The following is an 18,177-nucleotide window of genomic DNA, read 5'->3' as shown; positions in this document are numbered from 1 at the left end:
GCTGCCAATTCAGGACTTGGCAAACCCTGGGCTAACGGGTCCTCTTCCAAATCATACACATGGTCAGGAAGAGCTAGGAGCGAAAGAGGCCAGAGCAGCCACTGATAATGATCCTATCTGCCCTTTTTAGAGTTTTCTTTAACTGGTGCAGTGCTCATTCTCATCCTGCCTGTTCAGAAAGGGCTGTTTGTCCGGTGGTGATGCTGGTTGCTGCTGTCTTTCAGAAATTGTTGGTGCTGCACAATGTTCACCTGGTGAGTCAAAGTTCAGTGAAGCTCGACTCGCGACACAGAACCAAGAACTGGAGGATCTGTAAATGCACTGTTGTCATGATTGAAAATGTCTCTTACTCTGATGAGTCCTAATCCACCTCTGCAACAGGTTGCCTGTTAATTCAATTTTGTATTGATACTGAACATGTCCAATGTCCAAATTCCACCAAATTCGAAGCTGTACTTTCTTTGGCCTTTAACAATACACATGCCAAGTGTGAAGCGGATGAGATGAAATCCAGAAATGCGTTCCACACACAGACAGTCAAATTGATTCTCTGCACTTTGGAAGCAAACCAAAACGTATTGTAACTACTAGATGCCTTAACTGCTGCTGCCAGGCTCTTTTCCAACAGACCAGCGTTCACACAAGCTTCTTTAGATAAACCTAAAGTGATGTAAAAGTCTCCTGAACCACTACTGAAAGTCCCACGACCCACATTCACCAAACAGAGCGCACTGCACCCTCCGAGCTTTCATCTACACTTGTTGTGGTTTCTAGTGTTTTTCTTAAGCCCATAAAAATCCTAATTGCCTCTTTTTTTCCAGGAGATATGGCTCGGATTTCCAGCAATGGCTAAAAAAGTGTATTAAGAGTTAATTGAAGGGTCTCTCCTCTAATGTGACTTTCTCTCTCTCTTCTTTGTGCCTTTGCTATAGCGTCAGGCTGTCTGGGAGGCTGATCAGAAGGCTGTGAGAGGTGGGACCTCTGTCGGGCAGACGGGCCCGCTACTTGGAGACTCCCTCTTCTCTAAGGAGCTGGAGAACATGGGCAAACAGCTCGCCGGTACGCAGCTATGTGTACATGTGTGTGTTTAATCTGTGTGTGTGTCTGTGTGGAATGCATGTACATGTGTGGTCTGCCTTCAGAGTCTGTGTGAGTTTGTGTATGTATTGGTGGCTTTAATGATGAGTTATAAGGGTAAGTCAAGTCAAACACTTTGGAATGCACACACACAGACGCACACACACACTTTGAACTTCAGACTTATGTAATAGAAAGGGGTTTAGAGAGTTCTTATGAGGAGGAGGAGGGGGAGAATTCAGTTTAATTAAAAAGCGATTTCCCCGCTACATGTGTCAGAGGGCAATTTGAAAACTGATTGAAATAACTTCATTTCCAGCTTTGTCATGTTCACGTCATGCGCTGCCGAGTCATTTGGATGTGATCGAGGCCGGAGACTGATTTCAACTGACACATTGGAATTTGTTTAGCACGTTCGAGTCTCATCTTTGACACATGGGACGTCAGGGCGACTCGCAGGCTGCTTTTTGTTGTCGGACTGATCAAATATATATTTGCTTGTGAAATCAGATGAAAGAACTGGAGCAGAGGCCAGAGGGAATGCCGCCATTCACCATCATATGTCATCCGATTGTTTGTTAATGCGTGTCCTCCCACTCTGTTTGACAGCGTCACTGTGTGTTAAAGAGCTCGTATGTGTCTTCATATACCAGACTTATTTGAAGCATATTCGTCCGGCTCGGTGAACCGAACACTGTCGCCCGACGGTGGTCCCAGCTGCAGTGAACTTCTCAGCTCATCAGGACTGAATAAACTGGTGCTTAGGAGGCACTAAAACTATTTATGTTAATAACAACCTAACAATCCCCCCCAGAGGCCCTCAAATGGCACTGATTGCTTTACACTGAGTTACTGAATATTAAGGCTGCCTGCTCCCACCGGGCAACAAGCTAATTCAACTCTTTCAAGCCTTTTATTAGCTGCTCAAACTTTCCAGGTTTGGAGCCAGAGCCTCACTTTTCATCTTGCATCACGAGCCCAATGATGTGCTTGTGCAGTCCTGCTTAATCTCCCTTTAGTGATGCAAATGGGTCTAATTAGATTTTGAAAATAATATAAATATACATAGTACTGTTAAGTTTATTTGTTATTGAAGAGTAAGAAAGATACAATATGGAACAATTCTTAATTAAAACGTCTAAAAACGTGTTCTGACATTAACAAAATGTTTCTTACAATCTTCAACCCCCAATTTTGTCAAGTTATTTAATTCATTTAGTTAATTGCGTCATATCCACTTCACCCGCGGCTTTGCCCGCCTCTGCTGTAATTTCTCAATTTCTCAATTGAAGTATAAGGAAGGAAATGTACACAGCTAGCCTCCTGCCATTGTTTTTATGTCACTCGTAATCGGTCACGATGATTAATCGCTGCTCGCTGCATGAAGTAAATAAAATGTGATAAATAGCACATGGTTTCTGCCTGAGATTGATCTTCATCGGCAATGGTGCAGGATACGATAACTCCCATGATCCCACGCGGTTTCACAACGTCATCAACCTTTTGTGATTGTTCGGATTGAAAGTATTCTTCTGGCCACAGTTACATATTGTACTATCTAAGTGCAGTTTAATTCAAGTTTGAATTCAAGTTTTACTAAAGGGTGGGTTTATCTTTTAAATGTATGCTCACACAATACAATGCTTTTTTAATATGAAGAAATGCCAAATACAGGGAACCTGTCATAGTGCTCGATGCATCAGTGTTGAATAAAGAGAACAAGCGTTCATTGCCAGCTTTTGATTTTTGGCATGTTTCAAAGCTACAGATATATTTCTGGCCCCGACTCAAGAAGTATTTAGTTCAGTCCCCAGTCTTAGTTACACCATATTAAAAATGAGCACTTCTGCCCATTTTTGTACTAATCCAAAGACAATGGCTGCTTTATAATGTATTCAGGCATGCCGTGTATTGAAACATCGTAAGCCTGAAAATAAAAACCCAGAGAAATGATATGGCATTTGTATATTTTCAGTGAAGGAAACTAGTAAAGTTAACCCAGGATCTTAATGGTTGTATAGCGTGCTGGGGCCCTCTACGCTCTTACCATGTGCAACTGCAGTTTGATCAAAGAGTTTAATAGATTAGATCTGTTTCCATTTCTTCTTGTCTCCTTCTCTCTGTCTCATTGTCTCCCCGCTTCTCTTTTTCTTCCCTCTTCCTATTACTGAATGACTGGATCAAAACTTATCAAAAAGATGTCTACCATATGGATTTGGATGGTCCCCCTTTGATGTGTAGGAGCTGTCGTTATCCATCAGCGTCTGCGAGACGACTCGTAATATTTCTGTATCAAACACAGTCAACTGCACCGAATTTCAAAATAAGGCTGCTCCTGATCGGTCACAGACAGGAAGTCGAGGGAAAGCACTCGGTTTATAATAAAAACCCTGAGCAACCATTTATGGAAGGCCGACAGATTCTCACAACGCTGACATGTAGTGTTTATCATTCTACTGGTAAATAACTTGAGATTAAAATGTCAGCTTTATGGGGGCAGATTACTAATGAACATGTCCTGTTTACAATATAATAATAACACCAGTCACAGTGGGGACGGTGTGTGCAGTTAAGGGCTTAAACGGGGAAATCATTGAAGTACTTAGCTCTTGTGTGGAAGGCCTTATGGTCTTGATCTAGCTTTTTATCAACCTAATAACAAAGTGGGTTTATGGGTTCTACCAGAATGTCTTCTGCAGTCCTGTCACCTCTGTGCGCTGATGTCATGACATGCCCCGTACACCACAGGGAGTTAATTTACTGAGCAAGGCCAACGTGTGACCTAAACCTCTGTTATTAACCAGAGAAGTAACATGTCTACAATGTACAAGGTTTAAAGCAACACAGACGCATGCAGGTTATTGAACATAGGCTCTGCAGTGTGCTGGATGTGCTCTGCAGTGTATCTCCCTGTAAAGGTCACCCTGCCTGCAACGAGAGCTGATTGAGCACAGAAACGGCAATCGAATTATGCATGTCAGAGAATTAAATGTATTGGATCCCCGAAGGATGCCATACAAAATAGTCTGGGATAGATTTCAAACCAGTAATGTCCCAAAGCTGCATTTAGAGCAGTACAGTTTGAATACTCAGAGGATCCTTGTCGGTGAACTGGAGCCTGTGTTTCATTTTTACCCGGAAAAATGTTGTTTGTATCGCAGGTAAGCACCGCTCGCACAAAAACAAGGGGAAGTCAGGGTTTGTGAAACACTTGTCACGCTCCCTTTTGTTGTTTATTTAACGTCGCATAAATACAGTATTCCAGAAATACTTGCTGTTGATGACTCACTCCCAAAATTATCCCCCTCGAATGATAACTCCCAGACTGGTGTGTTGAATCTCGAGTGCCAAGAGCTGTAACGAAAGCAGAAAACATGGAAAAAATTACCCAGATGTTGATCGCGGGAGTTGGCAGCGTCACTTCTTCTGCAAACAGAAATGTTTTCGAGACTACCAGCGAGGCAAACAAATGTGTTTTTGTCAGGAACAGGGAACAAAACTATTACCAGGCCGTGCTTACTGTATATCAACTTGGAACCTTTTCTGACACAGGAAGCCGGATCCACCGCAATTCACAGGGTCTATAAATATTGTCATCATTGCCCAGAAGAGGGATTAAACCGGGGCGGTCTCGCCCACTTTAATGCTCAGTAAAGTTTGTGAATCATCAGTCTTCTAGGACGCACACTTAAGATTAAGATTAAGATGCATTTATTAGTCCCAAACACATGCACAGACATGCAAAGGCACACTCTTGCAGGTAGGGAAATTTAACCTCTCCTTTTGACCCATCTGGTGCAGGACACACAGAGCAGTGAGCAACCATTTATGGCACTCGGGGAGCAGATGTTGGGGGAGTAAGGTGCCTTGCTCAGGGGCACTAGACAGGGTAGGGAGACTCTTGGATTTTTGGACAGATCAATCCAGGTTCGTCTTTTGTTGTCTCTCCGTGGAGTCGAACCAGAGACAAGACCTTCTCTGCCCATAGTCCAAGTTTCTGCCACTAGACCACCGCCTCTCCACTTACCTCCAGAGCTTCTGAATGTGTAGCAAAAAAAGTAGTCATGGAGTCCATTTGCCAGTTATCTGGGATTCGTGTTAAACGCTTCATGAATCATTGCATACATATTCAATTTCAGTTCAGGAAAAATAGCAGTGCATGTGTTGACTGTCTTGAATTTGAAAGTATGACATCTGGCTCCTGACTTGAATCATGTCCTCTTTTTTCCTCCAGAGGTGGAGAAGGATCTGGCCAAGCTGGCAGAAGTGGGGAAGATGACCAACTGGAGCTCGAATAACCTGCACAGTAGTCTGCTCCACGCCCCTCTGCGCCACAGAACACTGCCTGACACGCTTCCTCTCCACAGTCTCCTCTCCAGGCCGCAGTCTCCCGCCGGCAGCCTCTCGGGCAAGCCCAGTGGCGTAGGTCTCCCTCTGCTCAGCCCCAAGCCCACCTCCCTGGTCATGGGTCGGACTCAATCTCCCAGCAACCCTGGGAGCAGGACTCAAACCCCAAGAACACCCAGCAGGCCTCTGACCCCGAATAGTTTACTGACACGCTCCACCTTTAACACCGGATCTCATAAAGAGGTGACCTTCAGGAGGTCGCGGAGCCGCCCTGTGACGCCAACGAGTCAACCCATACGTCCCCGACCGCTGCTCACCCCTCCGGGACTGAGCACGACAGACAGCCTTGGTGCCAGCCTGCGGGCTTATCTGTCTGAGGTGAGACCCCAAACTGAGTCATGCACCGTAATCCTCAAACACACGTTTTAGTTCACTGTGCAGATGTAAGGATTCATGACAGGGCACATCCATGGGGAGGAGGCAAAGTCGCACTGTGAAAGCTTTGGCCTCATGAATTCACTAAAGTCTGACACAGAAGCTGTTCCAGTCCTTGTGCTAATATCAGGGTAAACTGTAGCTTAAATGTAATGGGCAAGACATGAGAGTGCTAATAATTAAATGTAACTGTTGGCAAGAAATCTAATAAGAGCATTTCTAGAAAAAAAAAATGGAAATCTACCTTTAATGGACACAGTAACTTCCATGTCCATGACGTAAAACTCTACATATTACACTTGAGGTGCTTCTCCATCTGTGATTTATCTGGTAATAAAACAGATCACGTGCACTCGCAGTGTGTAAATCAGAAGTAAATGTGTCATAAACTTTGAGCCACGGACTTGAAAATGGCTCCAGCTTCTCTCTAATGTTTTAGTGTGTGAGTGAACTTGTGCGCTGAGTGTCAAACAGGCTCAGTGCCCAAGTAAAGCTGGCTGCGGAACACCAGAGCCTTTTTACACACAGAGAGATTATGATGGAGAGCACATAACATCACACATGTGCAGCCGCTCACAAACACCGGCTCTGCACACTGTGTGTGTGTGTGTGTGTGTGTGTGTGTGTGTGTGTGTGTGTGTGTGTGTGTGTGTGTGTTAGCTGAGAGTCGTGGAGGTCTTTACAGTAGGATGTCGTTTCATTGTGGAAAAGTGAGTCTGGCATAAAAGGGCGACTTTCAATGGGATTTCTGTCTTATATTCCTTTCATGATCTACTTAACAGCCGCGTTATTAAAATACAAGACCTGTTTGAAGGCTCTATAAATGGAGGGGGGGGGGGGCAGTCCCTCTGTATACTCACACTTATAGTAGTTGACACCTAGTTAGTTCATTCAAAACAGCGGTGGGGACCCAGTCTGATTTACCTGAGGCCCCCTGGTCCCATGGTCTCCAGGCCTGGTCAGAGAGTGAGGGAACATGAACCTTTTTGAATACTAATAAAATAATAGATTACTAAGGTTTTTTTAAAAGTGAAAATAAAAAGTGTGTATGGAGTAAATGTAGAACCAGTATATGAGAATGGTTCTGTACAAGTTAAGTTTTAGTGATGCTACGATGATGAATGAACTGCTGCATGAGATTATTTTTCTTCTCCATTTCTCTCTGTCTATTTAATCCACAGAGGAAAAATAACTAAATCTCTTGCATGGTCTCCGTTTTGTTATTTTCCATTTCAGGATGAGTTTTACCAGCAGTTACAGGCCATCAGACAGCCCTGGCACATCCCCAGTGACACAGACAGTGACATCCTGGAGCCTCCTGAACAGGATAAGAGTGAGTGATGTACCTACCGCCTCCTTCCTTCCTTCCTTCCTTCCTTCTGTATTTTAAATTTTTTTATTCATTATTCATCATCTCGTTGTATTTCTTCTCCTTGTACTAGAGCGAGGGATCAATTGTTGTTCAGTTCAGTTGCTTGTGGTTTATTAAAATCTGTCTATTGAATCAAAAGTTCTCAAATTTGACTAATTCCACCCTGTAATGTATTTACCTTAACCCCAGTAAGCAGTGAGTATTGTTTTATATTTGTAATGTGACTTTATCACAGTGAATAACCGAGGCATGAAAGTGGCAAAAGACCTATTAAAAAAAAATGAAGATTTATGTGCAACTATTTCTTGTAAAATGACTGCGATGGAGCACAAGGGCTGACACATAAAGACTGACACAGTTGGTTGAATCCCTCGGGGGTGAAACGGTGTCATGTAAAACCTCTCTTCCTGGCACCACGTTGGAGATGTATATCTATCAAGATCCAGTCAATAGACATGAACGGTCCTCGCTAGAAAGTCATAAATCCAGTCAGAGCAGTGGTCTGGCTGCGATACAGTACGCCACATTACTCCAGCTTCGAATGTGACTGAATTAGATCAGACCTCCTTGAATGTTCTCGGCCATAAATCACATGCACGCATACAGCAGCTTGGTCTGATAGTCGGAGGTTTGCCAGAATGAAACTATGAGGAGTTCTCAATCCACTGATGCCTACTAACAGACTGTCAACTATATGCCCTCTTAATTGGTTTACTCAAGGCTAAACGTCTCAGATCCTTGAAGGTCTTTGTCAGGATTTACACTGTAGCTGCTCTTAATGCAAACTCACTCTTGTAAATATTACATATTTTATGCAGGACAGGAAGTTTTAAGGCCTGGTGTGTTGAAAGGAGATATTGGACAGAGCAAACGGCATACAGAAAATGTTACAAAACCTGAAGCTTTCAGTTAGGTCTAGTATCTGTCCATATCTTTCCACTGACTGAACAACTAAAGGGGCATTATATTCAACAGGGTCTATCCCCCTGGAAGCATGAATAAGCTCTGCAACGTTCATGACGGTGGTGTTGTGAGTAGCACCGTCACCTCGCAGCAAGGAGGGTCCTGTGGAGATGGCATGTTCTCTGTGTCTGCATAGGTTTGTTCCAGGTACTCTGTCCTTTGTGTCCATTGACTCCAGCTCCATGGGTCCCCCCCCTCTCGCCCAATGTCAACTGGGATTGGCTCCAGCTCCCCTGCAACCCCCCAGTGGGTTAGCGGTTTAGATGAAGAATGGATGACAAGGAACTTTATTTATTTTTTGCGATATTATTAGATCCTGAGATCCTGTGTGCAAAGTGTATTATCTGACCTGACATGCTGCAAACTGGTGCCCAGGGAGTGTCCCAAACAGGGAAGGTTCATCTTCCGGGATACCTCATGGGTGTGTTATGACCTGATCAAAATACAGAACCAAATGTCATGGTAACGTGGCTTGTAGCTGTAAAGACATCTCGTGAGTGGAGTAATGTGCTGGACGCACCAACATCACCACATGTAGGTCCTGTCACAACTCTGCTAATGCCAGCTCTCATATTGATTTGTCCCCGTCCAAAAATGACATTCAATGATTTGAGAAAAGTCCTTTGATTAACTTGGCTCCGTTCGCTTAGTGTAAACAAAGCATCGGCTACTCGATCTGAAAATCAAATGCACGTGGGCCTCACAAAGACAGTTTTCATTGATGTTATGAAACGAGAATCCCAGTCAAACAAAGATCAAGCATGCAAATGGTTGTCACATGGAAACACAACCCCCTGACTAGGTCCTCCAGAGTGCCGTTGTTTTGCCAAATGCGTATCTTGCAAAATAAATGGATGAATTTTCCTAATAGCCCCTGGGGGCCGGCTCCGGGTCTTGGCAATGGTAGTGGCATGTTGAGAAAGGATACAAGCCACATACTGCGTTAGAGGTGGCTCAGACGCAGGGAGAGAGAGAGACTGACAGGGAGAAGGAGACCCATCAGCCGCAAGACGTGACAAAGCGTCTTCTGGCGTGAGAGCGGGCCCACAGGAGTGTTCACTGAAATCTGGTTTGTGTGTCTTTGTGCATGCTTGCATGTGTGAGCATGTGTTTGAGTGATTGTATTAGTCTGGGGAGACATTCAAATTGTTTTCAGCGGTTTTTTTAGTCCCCTTAATTCTTCAGTCTTTTCAGGGGTAATTCTTTGACCTTTGACTTGAATATGCTAAATTGCGCGTTGGCAACTGAACACTTAATTTGTGCCACAAATCTCCTCCACAAACAGAGGAAGAAGGAAACAATCACAGAAATCTTCCACTGCTGTAGCCAGTTACTCGTTGTACTTGTTGTCTGATCTTACTTCATTTCACATTTTGTTTCAAACACGCGGCTATATTTGTACTTAAACTCGTTTGCTCTGCTTTCATCATGTCCACATAGCTGTGTGTGTGTGTGTGTGTGTCCATGATTATTGGGCTCACTTCATTAGTGCACTGACACCCTCTTCCCATTATCACAGCAGATGTGTCTGAGCCTCCGCCAAGCGTGTGGTGAGAGTTAAATAATGTGGGGGAAAATCCATAGGTATTTCCTGTTATTCTATAAACTTCCACGATTGGACAACCACACATACCACAAAGGAGATGAAAGACGTCTGTTCCTTTTCTCCCTTGTAAACCATTTGTCCTCATGTGGCCATCCCACTTAGCACAGCATTGACGTGGAGTGGAAGTAGATCAGAAAGTCACGTCATACACCTGTCAACACAACGTAGTGGACGTAACAGCGATCAGTGTAGTTTGTGTTATTCATCCTCTGAGAAACACAGCGGAAACAGTGTTGTTGCACGTGATGGACATTGTAACCATTACAGCTGCACACAAGTGCGTCCAGGTCAAGCGGGTCGTTCAAAAACTAGAAGGTCGGCGGTTTGATCCTGGGCTTCTCCAGCCTACACTTTTGGGGAGCCAGCGATTGAGTCAATCTTTATGTACAGTCTATGGAGATATAGCCTGGCTGTGTTCAAAGCTAAAAGAAATTCCTATCCAGTTTCTTTAAAGGTCAGTAATTTGGTGTCAGTACAAAAAACTGAAGCCGAAAAACAGCAGGGAGGCCATTTTCTGTTTCAGTCTATATGTGCTTATCTAAGCGAACTGGTTGTTCAATATTTAAAGGCACAACATACAGTGAGTCACAGTATTATGACAGTGTCAGCCAGTGAGTACACGTATCTCAAACTTTTCCCTAAGCTCATCATGCCCCTCTATGTGACACATACTCTGTCTTTTATTTTTACAGGTGGTGCCCGAGATGCCAGTAAAAGATCTGTGTTTTCAGGTGAGATTCTGAACAGTTAGAGGCGTCACAGCCTGAAATCCGCAGAGACAGATTCACCTCGCGATGTGCCGCGTCCCGTGATCCTCCGAGAAGCGGCTCCAGTCTGACTTCTGTCCCTGTAAGCAACCAGCCTCAAACTGAGTGTGTCAGTGTCTGTCAGTGACCTCATTTGTAGCCACAACACGTTACCCAAATAACCACCAATGGGTGACTGACCGTGGAGGCCCACGCCTTCATTTATGGTCCATTCAATTACCGTCACAGACTAAATGGAGGGCACAGCGGCTCTGATACGTGATTGGTAGAGCTTGGCCATGTGTGGAGACATGAACACTGGTGCCCAGTTCCATTAAGTCACTCGGGCTCTGAGTTTAGACGCAGCAGACAGTGTCAAACTCTCAGCGTCAACATTTGGGAGCAGGAGAAAGTCTGTCTGGTTTGAGGTTGTCTGCGGTTCTCCTTCTTGTGGCTCCGGAGGTGCCCACAGCTCCCAGTGTCAGGGTGCCAGTCTGGAGGCAGATCTGAGAGCAGGCTGCTGCTGCTGCTGCTGCTGCTTGGCTATCGGAGAGGCCAGAGCACTGCCATGGTAACCAAAACTCAGAGCGCGCCGCTTGAGTCACACCAATCACCGCTCTCCCAGAACTTATGAAATACGGTCGCTGGAGCCTCGACTGGGCAGCGGCAGGCCTCATTTTCCACCTCATGTTTGCACTGTGACATGTTTAAATATTCAATGGCTGTTTCACAGTAATTGCCCCAGTTATTATTCTTATTAGCGGTTCAATGTGTCTGATTCTGGTTTCTAGGAGACTGATGTTTTTGTCTCTCATTTTTCACAGGCCTATAGTGACGGAAGACCAGGGACATTGATCCAATCAAACTATTATGCAAACCACTGGACATTTTTGAATATGTGTACAGAGACGATTATTTTTGTAATTCACACGAATGAGAAAAAAGATTGTATACTTTTTTTCACAGATATTTCCTAGACATTGTACTGCAACTGTATGATAAAAAAAAAGTGAAAATATGACTTCAGAGTATGAAATACAACGTTTATTTTTGTTTGCTCTATAGCATGCTATTGGACCTCCGTGTGGAGTGTAGAAACAGATGCATTTTGTTGTTGACAGATTCTTTTTCCTGGCCTAGTGCATATTCACACTGCGAGGGCAGCACAGCCGTGTTAGGAAAACATTTATCGATACGCACTGTTAAAAGATGTAGTGATTTCCAAATAATACGCAAGTCGTAGAAGGAACACAAGGAATGCTGTTATCTTCATTAAAATGATTTGGTGCACATGTCCCTGTTGTGTCTCAGATTCTGTTATTGGACGTGCAACACACTAAGACCAGAGTTCAAACTGTGGATCTGACGGAGACGTAGGAACCTGTCCTGACCGAGACAACGTTGCTCCTGTGTGTATGCCCGGGCATGGGTTAGGCCCTGACACGGTCTGATCCCTCCATTTGAAACCTACTGAGTTGTGTTGTGTGGTACGTTCAACCGCGCCAACTTCTTCGAGTCCGTCTCTGGGATGTGGTCGACGAACAACTCAAATCTTCTGTCTCCTTTCTTTGAGGGTGATTCCTGTAACAAAAAAGGATGTGTGAGAGGACTAATCACTTTCAAACCCCACCCTGTAAAACATGGTATGTGTGGAGTAATGCCTCATGTATCGCTGCACATTTATTGCTCATCGGGACGGGATGTGGTTTCTCAAAGATCCTGCAGAAGAATTTGAGGACACGGCATAATCCAAGTCACACTGCTGCCTTTTATATAATCTTTATATCGCTATAAACAATATTTTCCTGTCATGCTTTATATTCCATGTTCACCGTGTGTAAGGGGAGTTCGGAGTATGATTCCCATCTGTTCGTGTCCCACAGATCAGCAGCACGCTAACTCGGTTTATACTATCAATATTTTCCTTTGAGTTCATGTGTCTCCTCCGGTCGTTCAGCTGTAACGTCAGCAGGATATGGAAGCTGCTCTGGAATAAGGCGAGATGAGGACTTCAGTTACAGCCACAGATGTCACACAAAGACAGCTTCCCCACCCCCCCAAGTATATGCGAGTGTCTCAGCACGTCACAACTTGTCAAGATGAAATGGTTTTAACCTTACTGATATCTTTGTGTTGTATCATATGTCACATTAAAGCCACAAAACCTATGTATTACTATTCCCAAATGTATCATGATTGTTAATTTTATGCACACACGTAATTATTTTGTTAAAACTGCGCAGTATCACTCACAGATGTCACGATATGTGGAATCTGGGGGATCAGGTGTCATATCGTTAATACCACCTCTCTGGAGTATAAAACCCTCTGATATCTCTTCAAAGTGTGTTTTCTGTGCAGGCCTTTATACACCAGGCCCATTCAAAGCAACTGCACAGGCCACCCAGGAACAGAGGCAGACATCACTGCTTACTGGGAGATCCGGACCACCATCAATGGTCAGCAGACTGACCCAGGTCTTAATTTACAACCCAACAGACTGGGATTTATCCTGACGTACAGCACAAATAAATCTATGGTGGAAGGGAGGTATGCTTTGAAGGCATATAAAGTCAGTATCGCTCGCTGCTTGAAATGTTCCAGTATGGTTAGAATGTGCTGTATGTGGGAAACTAGTAGTGTATGTGTGTGTGTGTGTATGAAACTGGGGACTGTGTGAGAGTGCATAGAAAGTGTGTGCAGATTTGTATGAGTGGTGTTGCTGAGTAAATGGCACTTCATCTTCGGTTGGCGCCTCCTGTCGTCTTCACCAAACAAGTCCAGACCATTGTCTTGACCTAAAGCAAAGTTATCACCAGCTCTATGTATAATTATGTAGATGCTCAGTTTGAAACCCTTTATGTTTTTGTTTTTTTATGGTAACTGGAATATAAAGCATAATCAACAATCGGGATTTAGTTTTTCAGCATTCATTGAACTGCCTGATCTCGCAGAGCTAATGAAATCGGGGGTTCCGCTGGTGACTTCTCCGAGGCATCAACATGGAAGCTATGGCCTTGCTCTGTTCTGTTATTTAAAGCCAATGTAGAAGTTTTACCCCACTGAAGTGCTGTCATTCACTTTGTCTCGTAAAAAATGAAAGTAATAAACAATTGTAGCTCTGGTGTTGACAGCACAGACTCGCAGTGAAGGCTCACAGCAAGTGTTGAGCTGTTATGTGCCACTCGAACAATGGGTCGATAATTACCCAGATCTTGGACATGTATTTTGCCAACCCCGATATTTTTCAGGGAGTTGATCATTACTTAGAAAAATGAAAGTAAAAAATCTGCCACGTTTCTGCCAGATCTCCTAAGTATGTTGTACTTGGAAACATATTTTCTCTGTCTTGTTTATTGCCACATGGGGTTGGTTGTTATTGAATGCACACAAAATAATCATAATGTTGAATCTATCTAAAAATCATGTTGTGGCTCTCTTTACAATGATGCGCATGACTAAACCTGTTTTTCTGGTACATTTTTATTTAAGTGCCGCATAAGTCAGGCAAGTTGTATTGAGATAAAAACCAATAGGGCATGAAGGATGGCTGATGTAACTCATCCTCCTCGGTTTAATGTCGTCCCACATGATCACTGTTACATCTGAATTCTACATCAGTGAGTATTATTTTAAGTCTCAGAATAAGAGAAAGCCCATGGGTTTTCCTGTTTTCAAAAACATTTGCAGTTTTTTATCAAGAGACAAACGTATTACTATTAATAATATGATTATGATTCAATGTATAAAATGAAGTTGAATAAGTACATGTACAAATGCAGTTTACATTAAACACAATAATACAGTAATATGTAAAAACACAGTACATACAGTGATACCGCTGAAATCCTCAACATTATTTTTAAATAGTTCATTCTTAAATGGGGCAACTATCTTCTTCTTCTTCAAGGGAAGGCAGACTTGGAGCAGCGAGGGCACACTACTGCCCCCTACAGATCTAAACCTAGACCACAGCCATTGAAAGCAGTCAATCATAATAAAGCTTCACCTGTGTTTCAGGTCATAGAGTCTGCGCTGTTCCAGTCTGAGATTCCTTTATTAGAAATGTTTTTAATACAGTGCTAACTTTAGCCTTTAGCTAATTGACAACAAGGAGGGATGCAGTTCAAGGTAACAGACCAATTCCAGGTAAGCTAACTAGCTAGCTGGTAGCACTAGCCAGGTGTCTTGCTGTTTCCATCTCTATTCTTGTTCCCCAACAGACTTCAAGCTAACCGGCTAGTAGCTAGTTTATTGGTTGATTTGCCCTCTTGATTTGTACTATTTTGTGTTTAACAGACTTCAAGCTAACTAGCTGGAAGCTACCCTGTACTATTAGCAAGTTTGTTGTTTGGTTTGCTGTACATTTTTTTTTCTTTCTTTCCCAATAACAGACTTTTACCTCCCCCCCCACTAGAGTTGCATATTGTTTTTAAAAGCTTGGATATGGTACGTATAACTGCCAATGAGCAACTTTAACCACCAGGCTGCATTCAATTATCCCGGCAATGTTGCAGTTAGATAGTGACAGCTATTTGAAACCACTTCCCTGAAATGTTTTATGAATATAAAAATGTAAATCCAGACTAATTGTGAGATTACGACAGTTTCTTTGGTGGTTTTTATTTGTGCAGTGACTTTGTCCTAAGTCGTAGGAACACATCCCAAATCCATTTATTGTTCAAAACCTCAAGCAGCATAATCAAAATAGTCTCTGACCATCCCAACCCCAACATTGTAATCGAGAAGATATCCATCATTGTTGTGTGGATAGTTTGAGGCTGTTAGGTTTGGCAGGACTTGTGAGGTGTTGAAGGACAAACTGTCCGTATTAAACACGTGTCGTGTTGTTTCTAGCTGAAACGTTTTCCTAACATTTTCAGCTGTTTGCTGTGGCGGTTCACTGGTCTTCTCCTTTTACAACTACACACGGTGTAGTAACATAAACATTTGTTTTCCTACTCATTTTTTCCCCGCAAAGATCAAGGTGTCGTTCTCAATTTGTACGATGCATGATGTGGAAACGGCTTATCCCTCATTTGGTATGTTGTATTTAAAAGAATAAGCTCGCTACTGGGATTAACAAAGGCTTGTATGATCCCTTTGGAACGTTGTGTATTTAATGTTGTTCCAAAGAGTTGTTCGGAAAATCCAGAGGGATTACATATTGGATGGATAAACAGAAATCCTGTTGTGATCTCTGGCTGATTGTGAGGCTTTTCTGTCGAATCTCTATAGGAGTCACATAAGGCCCTGGAGCCGTGGAGCCCTGAGAGCACCCTGCACTTAACTATGGTTCAATTGTGGGACCTCAGTGTGTGAGAACAGTAGTCTGAGCTGTCCTGTCTGTATCTCCCTTTCCTTTCTCCCACACTAATTTATGGTTCTTCTCTCTGACCGTGATGTGGTCAGCTTTCCAGACGCTTGGGGATCTTTTGAAAAGCTACGCTGTGTATGTGTGTGTGTGTTACACATTGGCAGGCATTGTGGTGGGTGAGGCCTAGACCTGGGTCAGATGACTCATCCGAACTCGGCGCTTGTCTCAGGGTCCAGAGGATCTGTGCGCTCGTATTAGACTTATTATTCTTTCAAATGCGAGGATCTAATCTTGGTCTAGTGGTCTGCCGTGTCTTGTAAATTTTTGCGCTCGCTTGTGTGGATGTTTTTTTTTTTATCCACGACTAGAATGGGCTGAAACAAAATAGTATGGCAGGGACACAAAAGCTTTGTTAGCCTGATCATTTGTATAGCTATTGTACAACTGGCTTCTCTTCTATATCCACTAAAGTGCCCTCAGGGTAATGCGGAGCACCTCCAGTGCTGTAGTTATAGTTGGGTTATGTTTCACCATCAGAGCCGATGGTTTCACTATCCTGTGCTCCAAAAGAATCAACGCTCCCTCCGGATCCCCGCGCTTTCTTTTTTATTTACATATAAAGTTGCAGTGAATTTATTGAGTCTGCACATGGCTTTTTACTCAAGCTGTGATTTATTACCCGTTCTCACACTGCTTTCCTCTAATTGGCTGTCTGCGTACTTTTTTGTGCATTCACCCATTTATCAAAGCCTTCTGCGCGAGGCTGTTGGCGGACGGTCGAGTAACATATATCTGTACAACCTTTTTCCTTCGAGCCACCTTTATCAATTCACTTTTATTTATGCAGAGCAACTTTTCGCCAACACCCCAAATATCCAGTCAAAAAAACTAGATGCAACATTCACATCTGTGTGATTCGCCATGACCGATCAAACATGATCAGAGAACACGCTAAACCAAGGTCTGGATTCATATTCCAATAAAAGCATTCTTGTGTTACTATCTTCCTTTGTTGAAAAAGGACATAAATATCAGTGGGATGTTAGATGAAGAGCTTTTAGGGATGTACTGGTAATAAATCCTCAGATCTAGATTGTCAGATTAGATAAAGTGATATGTGTGTATTCCCCTGTAGGCCTAGAGCATAATGATAATGGATTAAACATTTCCTGATCAGTTTGGTCACATCTGGAGCTTCATTATGTCTCCCCTTAACAAAACCATACCACCACCATAAACCACTGTATAAAAGTTCAACTCAACATTAAAAGGAAGACACATTCATTCTGAAGCAGGAAGCTTCTCACAAAACCTGCCGCTGCTCCTTTCCCTTCCTTCTAGAAGGCCTATAAGAAAAGTACTTAAGTCCAATTACAAGTTCCAGATGACCCACTGCTCCTAACCGAGCAAGCGGTAGAAACAATACTGAATCATTTGATTTGGCAGTAAAGTGCAGTATCTGTTTTGTTTCATCAGGGATACGATGGACAAATAAGGGTGGAGTGGGACTGAATGATGCTGTTCAATGTTCAAACAACCTCAAGTGAATCTCTGACCATAGGAAACCAGAGAACGTCTGTACTGATGCCAGAAGATGTTTGACGGCTTTCAGCTGCCTCGCACCTGCTGCTCCTTTTCTCTGCTTTCTCTCGTGTATCATGTCCCGTCGTTGGCGAGGAGAGCATGAGTGGCCTTTTGTTGCCTTTCTTTTTGCACATATACTTGTCGTCAGAATTAGCCTCAGTCATATGATTATGGTCAGGGGGTCACTGACTTTTCGGTCATAACAGGGGGAAATGGCAAAGGACAGATTAATTGTCGCTATGTGAGTAACATTGTGTTTGGTTCTCCTCCTTCCCAATCACAGAGATGACGCTGTTTCCCCTCATCAACGATGAACGCTGCCAAGAGTCTGATCTCAATTTCCCAGCAATGCAACGCTAAGTGGAATTTTTCAGGGGTCATGATACATTAGCTCCAGCCGGGTTGAACCGAAGCATGATGGACGGACCGGAACATTAAGGAGTCACATTTGTTGTTGTGACGGAGTTTGTCAAGATTCGCTAAAGATGTTGAGAGCATACACAGATGATTAATTCCCTGAATTTCTTCACAGTAGAGCTAGAATAAAATTCTGCCCGTGACTCATAAGTATTTTTTGCTTTGGCTGCGCAGAACGATTTCCATTTTCTTGGTTTTACTTTTATGATTTTTGAGCTAAGAATGACTGGATGTCTACACCAGATGTCCCAGATTGTTTTCCCCCTATATCCTCTCTAAGGCTCGGTTTTTTTTTTGGGCCATTTTCATCAAA

General features: G+C 43.3%; 1 protein-coding gene across 2 annotated transcripts in view; it reads left to right on the top strand.

The window, feature by feature from the left end:
* The window catches only part of c21h8orf34 (chromosome 21 C8orf34 homolog), a 53,235-nt gene extending 41,393 nt beyond the window's left edge, over positions 1 to 11,842 (top strand). Inside the window, exons 11-15 of one of the 2 annotated variants that reach the window (XR_009912020.1) lie at positions 933 to 1,059; positions 5,312 to 5,802; positions 7,096 to 7,192; positions 10,493 to 10,649; positions 11,371 to 11,842. Coding sequence is in view for 1 of the 2 variants with exons in the window: in XM_062380066.1 (XP_062236050.1) it covers positions 933 to 1,059; positions 5,312 to 5,802; positions 7,096 to 7,192; positions 10,493 to 10,531; positions 11,371 to 11,378 (762 nt within the window). In the remaining variant the exon portion in view is untranslated. The remainder of the gene's footprint in view (positions 1 to 932; positions 1,060 to 5,311; positions 5,803 to 7,095; positions 7,193 to 10,492; positions 10,650 to 11,370) is intronic. The other variant, XM_062380066.1, reaches the window with a different exon arrangement.
* The last annotated feature ends 6,335 nt before the right edge of the window (positions 11,843 to 18,177 follow it).

This window comes from Platichthys flesus, chromosome 21, assembly GCF_949316205.1.
Source record: "Platichthys flesus chromosome 21, fPlaFle2.1, whole genome shotgun sequence".
Taxonomy (NCBI): Eukaryota; Metazoa; Chordata; class Actinopteri; order Pleuronectiformes; family Pleuronectidae; genus Platichthys; species Platichthys flesus.
This window is presented reverse-complemented; position numbering and strand designations above follow the sequence as displayed.